Source organism: Notolepis coatsorum (assembly GCF_963971535.1).
Source record: "Notolepis coatsorum genome assembly, chromosome: 9".
NCBI classification, from domain to species: Eukaryota; Metazoa; Chordata; class Actinopteri; order Aulopiformes; family Paralepididae; genus Notolepis; species Notolepis coatsorum.
In genome coordinates, this window is record NC_140173.1 from 51,915,116 (window position 1) to 51,932,870 (window position 17,755).

A 17,755-nucleotide genomic window follows, 5' to 3' on the forward strand; every position below is an offset into this window, starting at 1 on the left:
GCAACGGGGGCAGCGTGAGCCTCCCACGCGTTACTCCTCGCCGCTGAGAGATCGCGCTGTACAGGTGAAAAGATGCGACGGCTGCCTCCTCGTGTACCGGAGGGAACACGTGATGCAAGGCTTCGTCCACATTGCAGCCGACCAGTGGGAGGCATAGTCTAATAACGTTCGAGACGGGGGGGGGGGGGGTAGAATTGGATAATACGAAATTGGGATGGGAGAAAAATAGAAAAGAATGGGGAGGAAAAAGTAGATAAAAAAAAATAAAAATACACAATAGCTGCAACCATTTTGTGGTAGGCCATTCCCATCGCCACGCCAACACACACACACACACACACACACCATCACATACACACACTTGACCTCCGTGCCCAATTTCGGCCTCCTAGAGCGGAACCTATGGCCGCTAAGAGGGTGGGGAGGTTCATGTAGACAGAGTGATCTATAGAGCTGCTGATTGCGGCTAATAAACATTCAATGTCAATACTGTGTCTTATATATCATGTGGATGGTGTTAATTTTGTCTCCGTCAGGTCTGGGAGTGTGAAGCACCACTGGATCGAGATCTACAACTTTGTGGAGCAGCTGGCTGAGAAGTTCATCAGGTAATGTGATGATGCTGCTGCTGCTGCCGATGATAAGATTCATATAAATTAGTCAAGTCTGGGCGGCTAGGTAGCGCAGTGGAGAATGCACTCGCCTACCACCGCAGAGACTCTGGGATCTAATCCAGCTGTCAGCGGTACCTCAGGCTTGGTCAGTTGTCCCTACTAACACAATTGGCAGTGTTAGCGGGTGGGAAGCCGGCGGGGTATGTGTCCTGGTCGTTGTAAACTGCGGTTCCTACTGGTAGAGCCATATGAAATCCGCGTTCACGGAATCGCGGACGGAATCACGGAATTTACCAATAAAAATGGAATCAACTGCAAAACGTGGAATATTGCAGAATGGACTGAAATTTCGTTTTTGGGTGGAACGTTTGTTGCAAAGCAAACATGACCGGGGACCGCTGCGTGTTACACACAACACAGTGGTGACCAAGCGTCTCGCTGCTTCGGTGTTAACGCCGTCAAGAAGCTAAGAAATTCCGCAATAAGCCCTAAATTCAGAGCAGAGCAGTATCCTAATGCCTTTTATGCTTCAGTCGATAAGGTGTTTTGCAAATTCTGTCAACATACCGTGGGGACTGGACCCGCAAAAACACGTGCAAAGATCACTTCAAAAGCCATGTCAGGAACAAGGGCTGTGCTTCCCAAAACACACCAGCTCTCTAACGATGATCTCTGGTGATCACAATAGATACAGCTAGAGGGCGAGGCTAATCACTGACAGTATTGTGATTAAATAGCTATGTAACGTTATGGAAATTATAGCTTCTTGCTAAATCTGGTGCACCCATCTATTTGCAAATGATTGTCAGTAGGCCTACACACTGTCCTTTATGAATGAAATAAACTAAAGGTGCATACATTATGCATTACTATATTCCATCACAATAGAATAGATATAGCTAGGCTACTGACATTGTGATAAAAGTAGCTAGCTGTATCTTGTTTACACTTGAAATGTGTATTTTTATTTTGTCACAATATTATTTGAAGCATATTGTGTAAAATGTTACTGTATTTCTGAGTTGCAGCACTTAAAAAACATTAAATGGACTGTTATATCTTATTAAATTGTGGACATTTATTAATTCCCACTTATTAGACACAATTTCTGATTGTAAAATGGGCGTAAAAGGCAAAATACAGAATTCTGAAATATTAAAATGGAAAAAAACTGAATTTGGGAAAAAATTAAATGGAATTTGGAAAATAATAAAATGGATTTCATATGGCTCTACTACTGGTCGGTCGGGGGGGAATAGCGTGAACCTCCGCACGCGTTACATTCCCCCAGTGAAACTCCTCACTGTCGGGTGAAAAGAAGCGTCTGGCTGACTCCACATGTATCGGAGGAGGCATGTGGTAGTTCTACACCTTCCCCAGGCCGACAGTGGAACAATGCGCGCAACGACCAGGAAGGGGAATTGGCATAACGACTAAATTGGGATGGGAGCAAAACTACAGAAAAAGTGAGAACAAAAAAAATATATATAAAAATTATTCAAGTCTTTGTTACTTATTATCTAAGTGTTTTCTAGTTTTCTAAATTGACGTGAGACGATGTGTCTTCTTCCCAGCCCCATGCTGCGTATGTCCTTCATTGTCTTCTCCACGCGAGGAACCAACATCATGAAGCTGACGGAAAACCGGTAGGACTCTGCGGTTACGTCCGTGTTAATATTCTGATATTATTTGAGATACTTGAGCATTTCGTCTTTTTGAGTTAGCGTAGTATATACATGACACGTCCTGTGTATAATAGCCAGAATAATGTCACATGATCGCTGGTATGTTCCAATATTAGCCAAGGATTGTAAACACCTTGTCCCATGTATTGTCTGTTTTCCATGGTAACGCTAGCAATATTCAGGTTATTTTTTGTTTGTTTGTTTTTGTCTTTTTCTACCACAAACGACTCTACAAACATTTACATGTCAAGTTAGGGAACAATCATCATCCAACGCAAAAAAAATTAAGAAAGAAACAAGCGTGAATTCGTGAAATGCCTTTTTGTGATTGGCCGCTTCCATTGCCACGCCCCCTTTCAGCCAGTTGGCATGAACACACACACACACACACATACACACACACACACATACACACACACACACACACACACTCACTTGATCTCCATGACAAATGTCAGCCTCCCTCAGAGGGTGTGGGATATTTGTGGACCAACCAACGGGCAGAGTTATAGAGCTGCTGGTTGCACACACAAGATGGATTACAATCAGTAACATTTTGACACGCTAAGACCAATACAAGCAGAGTTCTAACAACAGACTTCTAATATATTTAATTAAATAAGCGGGTACTGAGCCATTGATTTGTACAATTTCTTAGATTTTCTGTTCATATCTTTAACAACCTTTAGGGAGTTAAAAATAAATAGTAAATCATTCATAAAGTAGGCAAAAGAGGGATTGATTTCTTTCCATGTATGAATATGATATTTACCCAGATTTAGTATCAAATTAACTAAGTCAGAGACCCTCTCCTTAACACTTTCAGTGCCCAGCAGGGGGCGCACGATTTAGTGCTTGAATGCCCACCATCCACTTCAATGTTAGCGTTAATATCGCCTAATCTATGTTTTAAATTATGGATATGTGTCTAATCTGCCCGTCGCTTATCAATGACTCATTTTCCAGTCAACATTGTCGAAGCGGATTGTTTTTTTATCGGTTAATTTCCGTTTTATAGCATCTTGAAAAGGGAAATAAAAATATTCCATAATAAACGGAATATTCTAGAATACACAAAAAACATTCAAATTTTTCGGCCTATTTATGAATAGTTTTCAAATAAACGCTAGATTATCGATAGTATATGTGTACGTATGCACGCTATATAGGCGCTCTGATATCTGATCTGATATATTTCCTGATCGCTCGCACAGCCAAACAGCCATATCACATATAGGGGAAAAGCTTATATCTCCGTGAAAACAGGTCTGATTATCCTGGTAAAATAGATTCCTTACCTGAGATCAGATGGTATCCAAAAAGATTATTCCAATTCCTGATCACCATTCCAAAAATCAATCCTTTTATTGATCCAATGCTACATACTGTAAACACATATTCCACGCTGTTCTGATGCTCCACAATGAATCCGATCGGCTCGGGGTACATGCGTGAGAAGTAAAATGTGGATTCCGGACTTTTTTTTTCTCATCCATTTTCATTGAGTCCATTCCAAAAGGGTGCATTACCATCTGGGAGACGATAGGGGGCGCTTTTTTCACATCTGAGCTCCTGATGGGGCTGGTTTCCCAACGGTAGACTCGGTTGATGAAATATGAATTCAGATCGCTAATAAAACGATAATTGTCGTGCTGGGCATTCAGGGGGCGGGCTGATAACACGTGTTATGTCGTCCGTGGCATCCAAAGTGTTAATGAATGTGATCACATTCAAAGCTATAGGGATATTGGTGATCGGGATATGAAAATATATAATTATTAAAGACTTTAGCTGGGAGACAATGTGAATGTAAAAACACACCCATTGGTAATCTGGAGCATTAAAGGGGAATGCAACCCATTTTAAGAATTCACATGTTCTTCTTGTGCCCCAGGACAGTTCAGTCAGTATTTGTGAACATGCACCACTCTCTTCTAAAGCTAGAAATCGGAGAGAGAGAACCATCGGTGATGTCACTGGGATGTAAAAAAAAAAAAAAAAAAAAAAAATTGGCTGCCCTATAGACAATGGATGGGGCTCTGACTTTATGAGGCCATACAATGTTTTTCTGAGCTCTTACCCCCGAATGCGGTTTATATTCTAGCATTACTAGATGGTCTGAACCAGAATCAACTCCGCGTTCGCGTGTCTGTCTCCTCTCGTTCTGTTTATCTCTAGTGTCAGCCTCACATCAGTTCAAATTTCATCTCGGGGGACTTGCATTTTCACAGGAATGTTTTTTCTGATCCTATTTTGGCAGGCTTTAATGTAGGTCAGTCTGACAGAATGTGTATACTGGCTGTTCCCCACCCCTACTCCCTATGAGCATACAGTATTTTACTCAGCCTATCTTTGGTTAAAGATATTTATTGCTTTGGCAATAATGACAGAGCCCTTAGCATTGGATGCCAAATACCCCAAATCCCAACCCAGGATTTAGAAAAACACTACACAATCTCTCTTTTCCCCTATAACGACTGTGTATAGTCAATGTTTACCATTCACTCTGAACACTCCTACATACTTCAGTCACACCCACAGCCTGTAGGCAGCGGATGTGTACAATGACTCCAATTATGACTGCACTTAAAAAAGAAATACCACATCTGAATAAGAATCAGAATAATCAAAACAACAGATGGAACACACCACGGTAATTACAAACTCATAATCCACAAAAACCCACATTGGCCATTGTGCTCTGATGTACACTGACTTGGATTAACTTCAGTCCAAAACATGAGAGAGCCACAGTGGGGGTCCACCTCAGGAATTACACCATAATGTTTTCTGCCTGTCATTTTGATGGGGCCGAGTTATTTTTGTTATTATGATATATTTTTTAAATGGGTGATGTTTGTCTGTCTACTGTCCTGGTGTAAATGGACGATGTTTGTCTGTGTACTGTCCCGGTGTAAATGGATGATGTTTGTCTGTCTACTGTCCCGGTATAAATGGATGATGTTTGTCTGTGTACTCCCTGACAGAGAGGCCATCACTGGGGGTCTGATGGCTCTGAGCAGAGTCATACCTGGAGGAGACACCTTCATGAACCTGGGCCTGGAGATGGTAAGACTGCAACCATACAATCCCTTCAGACACAGAACCATATTAAGGCCATTGTCAGTTTTCAGACGAGTGAAATATCATCTTGAGATAGTTACGACGGAGGAGTTTGTGTACTTTCACCTCAGACGAAGAGCCATATAAGTCTGTCTGATGTTTTCAGAGGAACAATACGTTCAAACTTTATCACTTGGTAACGTTAATGCTAGCAGAATGAATGGATGTAAACTTTATTTAACAGATTGCAGAATAGGTACAATACAATACGGCTCAATACAAACAATTGTTAAAGGGGCTATGTACTGCTATTCCTAACACTATTTGGGCAACTTTACACAATTCCTGTTAGTCTATTGAAGACATTTGTAAGTTTTTTTTTCAAAAAAATGCATTGTTTTATATGTATAATCAAGTACTCAAAACCATCATTTTTCAGCCTCAAGATTTCAGGCTGTTATGGCCTGGCTCCGCCCATAAGCACTTTGAGTGACAGTCAGTCCACACAGTCTGCACTGGTAGAGAGAGAGAGAGAGAGAGAGAGAGAGAGAGAGAGAGAGAGAGAGAGAGAGAGAGAGAGAGAGAGAGAGAGAGAGAGAGAGAGAGAGAGAGAGAGAGAGAGAGAGAGAGAGAGAGAGAGAGAGAGAGAGAGAGAGAGAGAGAGAGAGAGAGAGAACCGCAGCTACTTGGGACAGCTCTGCTGTAAACACTGGAAATAACCGTGCAGGTCTCTACTGCGCATGGGCATTGGGCAGAACGGCTCCGTATCCGGCTTGCGCAGATTACATGGCACCATTGTCTGCGAGTTTCGGCGAGTTTCCAAAACGAAAACACCTTTTGAGCGTTTTCCTGCCAAAACGGCGTTTCTTTTTAACTTGGACATGCAAGCGTAATCATTCAGCAACAAAAACAAAAACAAAAACCCCAGTGTAACCATGGCCTCAGAACATATGCGGTTCTTCAGTGCAAGGGTTCAATTATGATTAGGATCGACTACATATTTGCACATTTGTTGGCTGTTGAGAACACTTGCATGGTTCTGAAGGTTTCAACCTTCCTTTTTGTGTAACTTTTATCAATGTATTGATTCAGCGCAGGCTCTTGATGCTCAGTGTCACTAACCCAGTGTTGTAACCTCTTTGCAATGGCAGGCAAACGCACAGATCTACCAGGAGAACCACGGTAAGCGCCGTCCTTGATTGATTGATTGAAAATTGTATTAACAGATTGCACAATGGGTACAATACAGTAAGGCTCAATACACACAATTGTTAAGGGGATGCAGACCAGAGAAAGACTTTCGTCTTGTTTACATCAGGGTCCCCCATTTTCAATTCATCATAATGGCCTGGCAGTACCCCTTTACATGATACCACTTTTGATACCCTTTACATGATACCATTTATATGATACTTTACATGATACTTTACATGATACCCTTTATATGATACTTTACATGATACCCTTTACATACTTTTTTTTTTTTTTTGGAAATCATCTGGGGGGCCGCAAAATATCATCCAGCGGGCCGCAATTGGGCCGCGAGTTTGAGACCCCTGCTTTACATGATACCCTTTACATGATACACTTTACATGATACTTTACATGATACCCTTTACATGATACCCTTTACATAATACTTTACATGATACTTTACATGATACCCTTTACATGATACTTTACATGATACCCTTTACATGATACCCTTTACATGATACCCTTTACATAATACTTTACATGATACTTTACATGATACCCTTTACATGATACCCTTTACATAATACTTTACATGATACCCTTTATATGATATTTTACATGATACTTTACATGATACCCTTTATATGATATTTTACATGATACTTTACATGATACTTTACATGATACCCTTTACATCAGTGGTTCTCAACTGGTCTAGCCTCGGGACCCAACATTTTCCTTAGTCATTAAGTCGCGACCCAAATTTTTTAACCACTATGATTTATAAAAAATTATTAAATAATTGCAGTAATACGCAATCTTTCATGCACTGTTAAAAACATGAAATAAACACAAAAAAGTGCAACAAAAGTGCAACTAGGGCAAAAAACCCAATGAAATAAAATAATAATAAATAATATATGCTTCTTAGCAGATTTCTTAGCTTAAAATAACAGACCTAAGTTTGGGGGAACTAATGGGATAACTGGGGTTGCAACAAAAGTGCAACTAGGGCTAAAAACCCAATGAAATAAAATAATAATAATAAATAATTATGCTTCTTAGTAGACTTCTTAGCTTAACACTTTGAGTGCCGGGACCCGTCTTTAGACGTCTTTCCTGGCCATGCTAAAGTTGCCGGGGGACGCTGTACAGCGTCCTTATATCAATATTTCAAAAATCTGCGATCGGATTCATAATGTCCCTCCGCTGGCCTGAGATCCACCAGCAGGACCCACTGAGCTCTCTGGCGGTTCAGGAGCGCCATCTGGTGGCCGATCGGCGCAACCGCTTAACAGGAAGCGCAGTAGAGGTTTTGCTGGTCGGCCATATTACTTCCGGGGCACTCGGTATAGGTTCCGGCACTCTAGCTCGTCACACTACATAGCGATCGATTGCCAATAACTCGATAAACAACATGATTTGGACGTATATACCATTATACAAGCTGGAGATGGACCGGGTAATAATATATCCCATAATGATAACATTTCTACTCGACGATGATCGCCCAACGGCGCGCGGAGACTGGGGTGAGTTTCAGCATGTAACGTTACCGTCTTCGATAATAACTGATATTATCAACATTTGACCCACATTAGATGATTGGTATAACGCTGCCCACGGAATTATAAACGCCCCCTCGCCCATCCGGTCAACATCAGATGACGTGTAGTAACTTCTAGAAGTACGTCTAGTTGGAATTTTTTATATCGCGCTGATTGCCATCAAACTGTATTTCATCATCAATATAATGCATTTGGGGCTATATATCACGTTCTGGAGAAAGCTGCAGAAAGAGATGAAAACATACTTATACATTAGACCATACTTTACTATGAATATGTGAATGAAAAAGTTTAACGTTGCTACACAATGAACAATACATATAGGACTTTGAATGGGCCCTAATAATGGCAATGTAGCAATAGAATTTAAAAAGTTATAGCCCTGCAAAGAAGGGGACTTTCTCCATAGACAAATAGCGCTGGCAATCTATGGTATATCATTAATTTAACCTTAGGCAACCAAAGTGTTAACATAACAGACCTACAGTAAGTTTGGGGGAACTAATAGGATAACTGGGGTTGCAACAAAAGTGCAACTAGGGCTAAAAACATAATGAAATAAAATAATAATAATAAATAATATATCCTTCTTAGCAGACTTCTTAGATGTTGTTTGCTCCTGACAAGAGTCTCAAAGTCTGGGGTGATGGTAGACAAAGCAACTCTGAGGTCATGCTCAATGTCCAATCTGTTCCTCTGCTTTGTCTTCAGCTGGACCAGAGCTGAGAAGCCACTTTCACAAAGATGGGTAGTAAAAAAAGAAATATATATATTTTTTTACACACACATCCGCGACCCACTCAAAATGGCCCCGCGACCCACTTTTGGGTCGCGACCCACCAGTTGAGAAACACTGCTTTACATGATACTTTACATGATACCCTTTACATGATGCCCTTTATATGATATTTTACATGATACTTTACATGATACCCTTTACATGATACCCTTTACATGATACCCTTTACATGATACCCTTTACATGATACCCTTTACATGATACTTTACATGATACTTTATATGATACTTTACATGATACCCTTTACATGATACCCTTTACAATACTTTACATGATACCCTTTACATGATACCCTTTACATGATACCCCTTTACATGATACCCTTTACATGATACCCTTTACACGATACCCTTTACACGATACCCTTTACACGATACCCTTTACATGATACCCTTTACACGATACCCTTTACATGATACCCTTTACACGATACCCTTTACATGATACCCCTTTAAATGATCTCAAAAAAGGCAACAGAAATATAATTTGACATTTTAATTTTTGAGCTCTTCCAGACATTTAAATGAAAAACAATATTGTTTTTAATACAAATAGACCTCCTGTTCACTGTAAAGTGCCACGTTTTGATATATTGAGCTTTAAACTTTAAGTTCCATTTTTTGGAACTCACAAAAACCCCTCTCTATCCCAAACCGTTCCTACAATTTTTTTTTATGTTGCATGATCATGTATACATTTATTATGTTTAAATATCAACATTATCTCATGCGGCTAGGTGGTGTAGTGGGCAAGGCGCTCACCACCAATGCAGGAGACCCTGGGTTCGAGCCCAGCTCTCCACATTGCTATCAGCTTGGCTGGTCGTTCATACTAATACAATTGGCAGTATTAGGGGGTGGGAAGCTGATGGGTGGGGATCGGACGTTGTGGACAGCGACTCCTACAGGTCGGTTGGTGTGCCTGCGCAGCAGAATCAGGAAGCGACGGGGGCAGCGTGTCCCTCCCACGCAGACCCCCGCCGCTGAGAGATCGCGCTGTGCAGGTGAAAAGATGCGACGGCTGCTTCCTCGAGTACCGGAGGGGACACGTGATGTAATGCTTCGTCCACATTGCAGCCGGCCTGTGGGAGGCATGGCCTAACGGCGTTCGAGACAGGGGAGGGTAGAATTGGACAATACGAAATTGGGATGGGAGAAAAATAGAAAAAAGGGAGAAAAAGTTGATAAAAAAATAATCAACATTAGCTCTCCATCCTCAGTAAATACTATCAAACTTTCCAAAGACCAGAGATCGGGGACACACACACACACACACACACTTACATGATACCCCTTTACATGATACCCCTGTTTACAGTGCCGATAACCCTTTACTAGACTCAGACCATTGGTTTGGGTTCACCGGATTGATTGAGATGTAATCCATTTTCTTTTCCATCAAAGAGAGATAGCATCCATCTGAGTGCGAGACAGCAGGGAATCCTATTGCTTTAGCCAGATGCAATATCGGTCACTGTGCATGTGTACAACTGGTTTCCAGCGAACATATATAAGTAATACTTTGCCTTTTTAAAGGGACGGCCAGCGTCATCATCGCTCTGACTGACGGAGAGCTGAACGAGTGGCAGTTCGACACGGCACAGCGGGAGGTGAGATCCCCACTCAGACCTGCACGCACATACATACATACATACATACATACATACATACATACATACATACATACATACATACATACATACATACATACATACATGCATGCATGCATACATGCATGCATGCATGCATGCATGCATGCATACATACATACATACATACATACATACATACATACATACATACATACATACATGCATGCATGCATGCATGCATACATACATACATACATACATACATACATACCACACTGCCTGTGGAGCTTTTGTTCCCTATTGTTAGGTTTTAGTGAGTTTTTCCTTACCTTCGCGTGGGGTATGTCTGGGAGTGCTTGCATTCTTTCATTTATTTGCATTCATCTAAAAATGTTTGGACCTTATGGTGTTCTTGTTCTGTTCTTGGCTTATTGTTATGTTTTCTTCTTGACTTGTTTAAAGAAGATCTGTACGGCCCATGGGGACATTAACGTGTGTTGTCGGGCCCTATAAATAAATTTGATTTGATACATACATACATACATACATACATACATACATACATACATACATACATACATACATACATGCATACATGCAATATTGCCTACTGTACATAACATAAACATTTTTAAGAGCAGTCACCATACAGTGTTAATTGTTTGTGTGTCAATTAGTCCTGTGTATTGTCATGTCAGAGTTTTGTTGTAATAAGGTTATGTATATTTGTTTTATGTTTTTGTTGTTTATTTTAGCATGTGGTCTTTGTGCTGCATGATTATGTACATTGTTTATTAGTGTGGGTGACCTGGCGTAGCCAGGTTGCAACCACACTATTAGAATCTATACTATTTTTTTTATTCTTTATTATTCCGTCGATTTCGCACCACATACACGACCGGCTTGCTCCAACTCGAGTTGCTATTACTTTTCGGAAAGTTTCACCGCACCGTTTGGCTACAAAACGACCTTAAACAGGAACATTTCGGTCCATAGGGAATGAATGGCAAGTTAGAGTGTAGGAGCTGGATTAATTTTTTTACCATCACCTTGGGTAAATTGCGACAGTGATCTCAATTTTAGACGTAGATATAAAAACAACACATCAAAACGATGACACGGCTGTCCCCTCGCTCACAAAAGAAAAATACATTTCTATCTCAACTGATGACCATTTGTTTGAAAGTTATGCTCTACATACAAACGAATGGCTTTGCACTCTAGCAAAAACCAGATTTTTGACCGTTTCCCCCCTTGTTTCCCGATCGCCACCAGGCCACAATTGTCGACGGAATGACACAATATCGCACACAACCCTTCACATAACCCTTCAAGCGCTCACATTAAGAGGAATACGCTTAATCTCTTATACTTTTCTTTTAATCATCGTGAGACTGAAGGCATGTGTCAGCCCTCATTGAAATACATTGGGTCCAGAGTGCAGAGTCATTGCTGATTGCATCAGCCTAATCAGTGGTGAGCAGGTGTGCGTGGCTCAAAGGAGCTGTTAACCCTTCACGGCCCCTCTGTGTAGCAGTACTGAGTTGGCCGTTAACCCTTCAAGCTCCCTCTGAGTAGTAGAGACTTGCGGGTTGTGTCATTGTACTCCGTAGGATGTCCTCTTTCATTGGTCTATGTTGACCCATTGTACTCAGTAGGGATATCCTCTTTCATTGGTCGATGTTGACCACTCCCCCGATCCTTAGACCAAACCCCCTTAGGCCACACCCCCTTAGTGTACCCCTTGAACCATTTGTCGTAGAGACTTGCGGGGTGTGCCATTGTACTCAGTAGGGATATCCTCTTTCATTGGTCGATGTTGACCACTCCCCCGATCCTTAGACCACACCCCCTTAGGCCACACCCCCTTAGTGTATCTCTTGAACCGTTTGTCGTAGAGACTTGCGGGTTGTGCCATTGTACTCGGTAGGGATATCCTCTTTCATTGGTCGATGTTGACCACTCCCCCGATCCTTAGACCACACCCCCTAGCAAACCACCTAGAAATACCCTAGCAACCACCTAGAAACACCTAGTAACCACCTATAACACCCTAGCAACCACCTAGAAACACCCTAGCACCACCTATAACACCCTAGCAACCGCCTAGAAACACCCTAGCAACCACCTATAACACCCTAGCAACCAGCTATAACACCCTAGCAACCAGCTATAACACCCTAGCAACCACCTATAACACCCTAGCAACCGCCTAGAAACACCCTAGCAACCACTTATAACACCCTAGCAACCACCTAGAAACACCCTAGCAACCAGCTATAACACCCTAGCAACCACCTAGAAACACCCTAGCAACCAGCTATAACACCCTAGCAACCACCTATAACACCCTAGCAACCGCCTAGGAACACCCTAGAAACCACCTATAACACCCTAGCAACCGCCTAGAAACACCCTAGCAACCACTTATAACACCCTAGTAACCACCTAGAAACACCCTAGCAACCAGCTATAACACCCTAGCAACCACCTAGAAACACCCTAGCACCAGCTATAACACCCTAACAACCACCTATAACACCCTAGCAACCGCCTAGAAACACCCTGGCAACCACCTAGAAACACCCTAGCAACCAGCTATAACACCCTAGCACCACCTATAACACCCTAGCAACTACCTAGAAACACCCTAGCAACCACCTATAACACCCGAGCAACCACCGATAACACCCGAGCAACCAGCTACAACACCCTAGCAACCACCTAGAAACACCCTAACAACCAGCTATAACACCCTAGCAACCACCTCTTTTGTATCTTTTGAACCGTTTGTCATGGGGACAATACAGAGCCTCTCCCGTTGGCCGGCGGTGCACAGGCGTCACCCACACTTTCACAATTTCCCCCGCATGGAATTGTCTAGTTGTCTTTATTGTTCATTGTCTTTGTATTGCATGTTCTTGCATGTTTCGTGTTCACATCAACCTGCAAAGGGACTACGGATGGAAATGAGCTTATAGCTACAATCTGGCATGTTTACAATATAAATTTTCATTAATGTGCATTGTTCCTATCTTTAAATAAATACTTTTAAATGTAATTGAAATGTACCTGTGCACTGTTCACACACATAGTGTTCTACACACCTTCCACTGTGCACTGTTCACACACGTAGTGTTCTACACACCTTCCACTGTGCACTGTTCACACACGTAGTGTTCTACACACCTTCCACTGTGCACTGTTCACACACGTAGTGTTCTACACACCTTCCACTGTGCACTGTTCACACGTAGTGTCCCATACACACCTTCCACTGTGCACTGTTCACACACGTAGTGTCCCATACACACCTTCCACTGTGCACTGTTCACACACGTAGTGTTCTACACACCTTCCACTGTGCACTGTTCACACACGTAGTGTTCTACACACCTCCACTGTGCACTGTTCACACACGTAGTGTTCTACACACCTTCCACTGTGCACTGTTCACACACGTAGTGTTCTACACACCTTCCACTGTGCACTGTTCACACACGTAGTGTCCCATACACACCTTCCACTGTGCACTGTTCACACACGTAGTGTCCTACACACCTTCCACTGTGCACTGTTCACTAGGGCTGTCTTAAATACTTCGAAGCTTCGTTCGATGGGCATGGGATTCAAATATGAAAATAAAAATTGAATTTTTTTTTTTTTAAAGAGCATTTTTTTCTTTTTCTTTTTGCTAAATCAACTCTGCCTCTCTTTGTTAACTACAACAAGCAATGCTGTTTGTTATTTAAGATGAGGTCGGACTCGGCACTGACAGATTTGTGTTCATTGTGCTGCTTTTTATAAAGCCTCAAATGACAGCTTACAATATTTCATGAAAGCAAAGTGTTTAGTTTGTCTAAGATTTAAAAACTTTACAGCACTGACAAAGTTGAACAAAGTGCTGTACAAGTCCCACAACATTAAAAATATATATATTATTTATAATCATTTTTTTTTTTTTATATCTCGAAGCTTCGAATTAAAATCGAATCTCGGCCCCAAACTTCGAATTCCAAAAAAAAAAATTGAAGGTCAGCCCTACTGTTCACACACGTAGTGTTCCATACACACCTTCCACTGTGCCATTGGAGAGTGGCAGAGGCCTGCTTCACATGGGAGCTGTATAACAGTCCAGTGTGGCTGTGAATGTTCACTCAGTCTTTTGTTTGTTTGTTCCTGTGTTGCAGGCCGAGAGGGCGAGATCTATGGAGCCATTGTTTACTGTGTGGGGGTCAAAGAATTTAACCAGACCCAGGTAGGATTCGGGTTCCAGATCTTTGCAGGCCGTAACGCAGGCCCGGGGGATGAAGTGCTAGCTGATTGTGAGACAAAAAAAGCCCAGGTGTTTTTGCCAAACCTTAAAAGCGAAGGTTTTCACGAAAGATTCGTAGCATATGGCAATTTGTAAACTTTTTTTTTAAATGCTTGTGAGAATAGCCTGGAGACAGCTCTCCACATTTTTGTACAAATGTAGAATACAAATTTGAAGATGTGATCTCTGTTGTTTCTTAGCTGGCCACCATAGCAGACACCATGGAACATGTGTTTCCTGTGTGGGGGGGCTTTCAATCCCTCAGGGGATCATTGACTCGGTAAGACACAGCACACACAGATACACACACAGATACACACACAGATACACACACGCACACGTGTACACACGGACTCTATGCAACACCAACTCATCATTCTAATCTACACTCATTGCACACAACATCCACATTCACACACTCACTTTAACCCTTTCACTGCCGCACTACCAAAAGAGGTTAACCCTTTCACGGCGTCAATTCACATAAGGTTAAACCTTTCACTGCCACACAACAGCCGGTTAACCCTTTCACTGCCACACGACAGAAGGTTAACCCTTTACTACCACACAACCGACGGTCGCTGTCGGCTATGTGTATATTGTATATTTAGTGTTTTGTTTTATTCTTTTACCTTTTAATGTATGAAGCACAGTCTCCGGAGGGTCATACAGAGAACCAAGCATTGTCACTGTATTGCACATGTAAATGTTATGCGACAAATAAAACAAACATGTACACAAGCCGCACATGCACACGCATCGCTATCAGTGTGACGCCTTGACAAGGTGTCCTCTACACGTCCTTATGACACATCTTTCTCTCCTTCTGACCCTCAGATCATTAAGAAGTCCTGCATTGAGATCTTGGCAGCAGAGCCGTCCCACGTTTGTGCAGGAGGTAAGAGCGTCTTACAGCGTTTACTGAGAGGCACGGTTCAGCTCTCTTTATCTACAGCGCATGCAGGTGAAGGAAGGCCGTGTTTGCGTGTGACGCTGAGAGGACTCCTTTCAGTCCCCCTGCGCGCGCCGGCATTGTTAGAAGATGCTATGGGACGCTGGTGGAAATGAGATAGGCTACCAGCGTCAACACCTTGGAATGTTGGGGGGGGGGGGGGGGGGGGGGTTTAACAAGAGATCAGAAGGGAAAATCCCGAATCTCCCCTTGTATTGGAGATCTGATCTGCTGTGTGTGTGTGTGTGTGTGTGTGTGTGTGTGTGTGTGTGTGTGTGTGTGTGTGTGTGTGTGTGTGTGTGTGTGTGTGTGTGTGTGTGTGTGTGTGTGTGTGTGTGTGTGTAGGGCCATCATGATGTGTGTGTGTGTGTGTAGGGCCATCATGATGTGTGTGTGTGTGTGTGTGTGTAGGGCCATCATGATGTGTGTGTGTGTGTGTGTGCAGGGCCATCATGATGTGTGTATCTGTGTGTGTGCGTGCATGTGTCTGTATGCAGGGCCATCATGATGTGTGTGTGTGTGTGATTGCAGGGACTCTGACCGAAGAGTGACAGAGAGCGTATTGTCATTCACAGCCAGGGGAAATTAGCATAGCTGCTTCAGCCCTGTGTGTGTACATGTGTGTGGAGAGGGGGGGGGGGGGGGGGGGTGTGGAGGTATTAGCCCTGGATCTTTTAAGCATGGCTGCATCTCTCTGGCCTAGTTTGCCACATTTCAGTATGCTGAGCAGCAACTCAGGCCCTCTGGAGCCTCTCTCTACCCCCCCCCCATCTCTCTCTCTCTCTCTCTCTCTCTACCCCCCACATCTCTCTCTCTCTCTCTCTCTTCTCTCTCTCTCTACCCCCCATCTCTCTCTACCCTCCATCTCTCTCTCTCTACCCCCCCATCTCTCTACCCCCCATCTCTCTCTCCTCTCTCTCTCTCTACACCCCCCTATATATATCTCTCTCTCTCTCCCCCATCTCTCTCTCTCTCTATCTCTCTCTACCCCCCCCATCTCTCTCTCTCTACCACCCATCTCTCTCTCTCTCCCTCTCTCTCTCTACACCCCCATCTCTTTCTCTACCCCCCATCTCTCTCTACCCCCCCTATCTCTCTCTACCCCCATATCTCTCTCTACCCCCCATCTCTCTCTTTACCCCCCCTATCTCTCTCTCTCTCTCTCCCTCTGTCTCTCCCTCTCTCTCTCTCTCCCTCTGTCTCTCCCATGTCCAGCTAATCACCATTGTTGGATGGTCAAATAAACATCACCAAATTCTGTCATGTTAGTCAGCAGCTCGCTGGTTGAGCGCCACCAGTTCTCATGCCCTTCTAAAGCAGTGCCGAGAGAGAGGGGGAGAGAGAGAGAGAGGGGGAGAGAGTCAGAGTCTGTATTCCACTTGGATGGATGAGCTCCGACATGACCTTATTAGGACTCACTTAGGAGAGTGCATTTGCAGCCCTGCTGCCGCGGAGATTAGCCACTTCCTCAGATGTGATCAGTGTTCATTATGGGATGGATGGGGGAAGGGGGGGTCGAGGAGAGGAGAAGAGAGCAGAGGATGCTAGAGGAGATGGGAGGGGAGTATACAGGAAAGGAGTGTACGAAAGGAGACAGGGTTGGATGAGTGAAAGGAAAGCACTCGGGGACCAGAGGTGGCAGAGAGGAAGGAGAGAGAGCGGTGATTAAGGCACTCGTCTGTGTGGTGACTGTGGTCCGTCCTCAAACCTAATGGTGTCACCAGGCGTCGGTCCCAAACCTCCTCCAAGCAGCCTCGTTTAGCTTTGGATTGATGAGCAGCCTAATGGTCAGTGAACTCACCAAGGGGCCGGTTCCAAGGAGCCACATTACCAGGGCCTCATTCTGGCCTAATTAACCAGCAGCAAAGCAGGTGATGTGCTGAACACACATTGATTACAGGGTGCGTTGCTCCTGCCTGCTTAATTACAGAAGCAAAAAAAAAAAAAAAGGACCGGTCTCGTGTACGTGTA

The 17,755-nt window shown here is 43.2% G+C and overlaps 1 protein-coding gene across 1 annotated transcript in view; it reads left to right on the forward strand.

The window, feature by feature from the left end:
• antxr1d (ANTXR cell adhesion molecule 1d) overlaps positions 1–17,755 on the forward strand; it is a 126,287-nt gene that overhangs the window by 25,200 nt on the left and 83,332 nt on the right. The window contains exons 2-4 of the mRNA XM_084322209.1: positions 537–608; positions 2,189–2,260; positions 5,287–5,368. Coding sequence (XP_084178335.1) covers positions 537–608; positions 2,189–2,260; positions 5,287–5,368 — 226 coding nt within the window. The remainder of the gene's footprint in view (positions 1–536; positions 609–2,188; positions 2,261–5,286; positions 5,369–17,755) is intronic.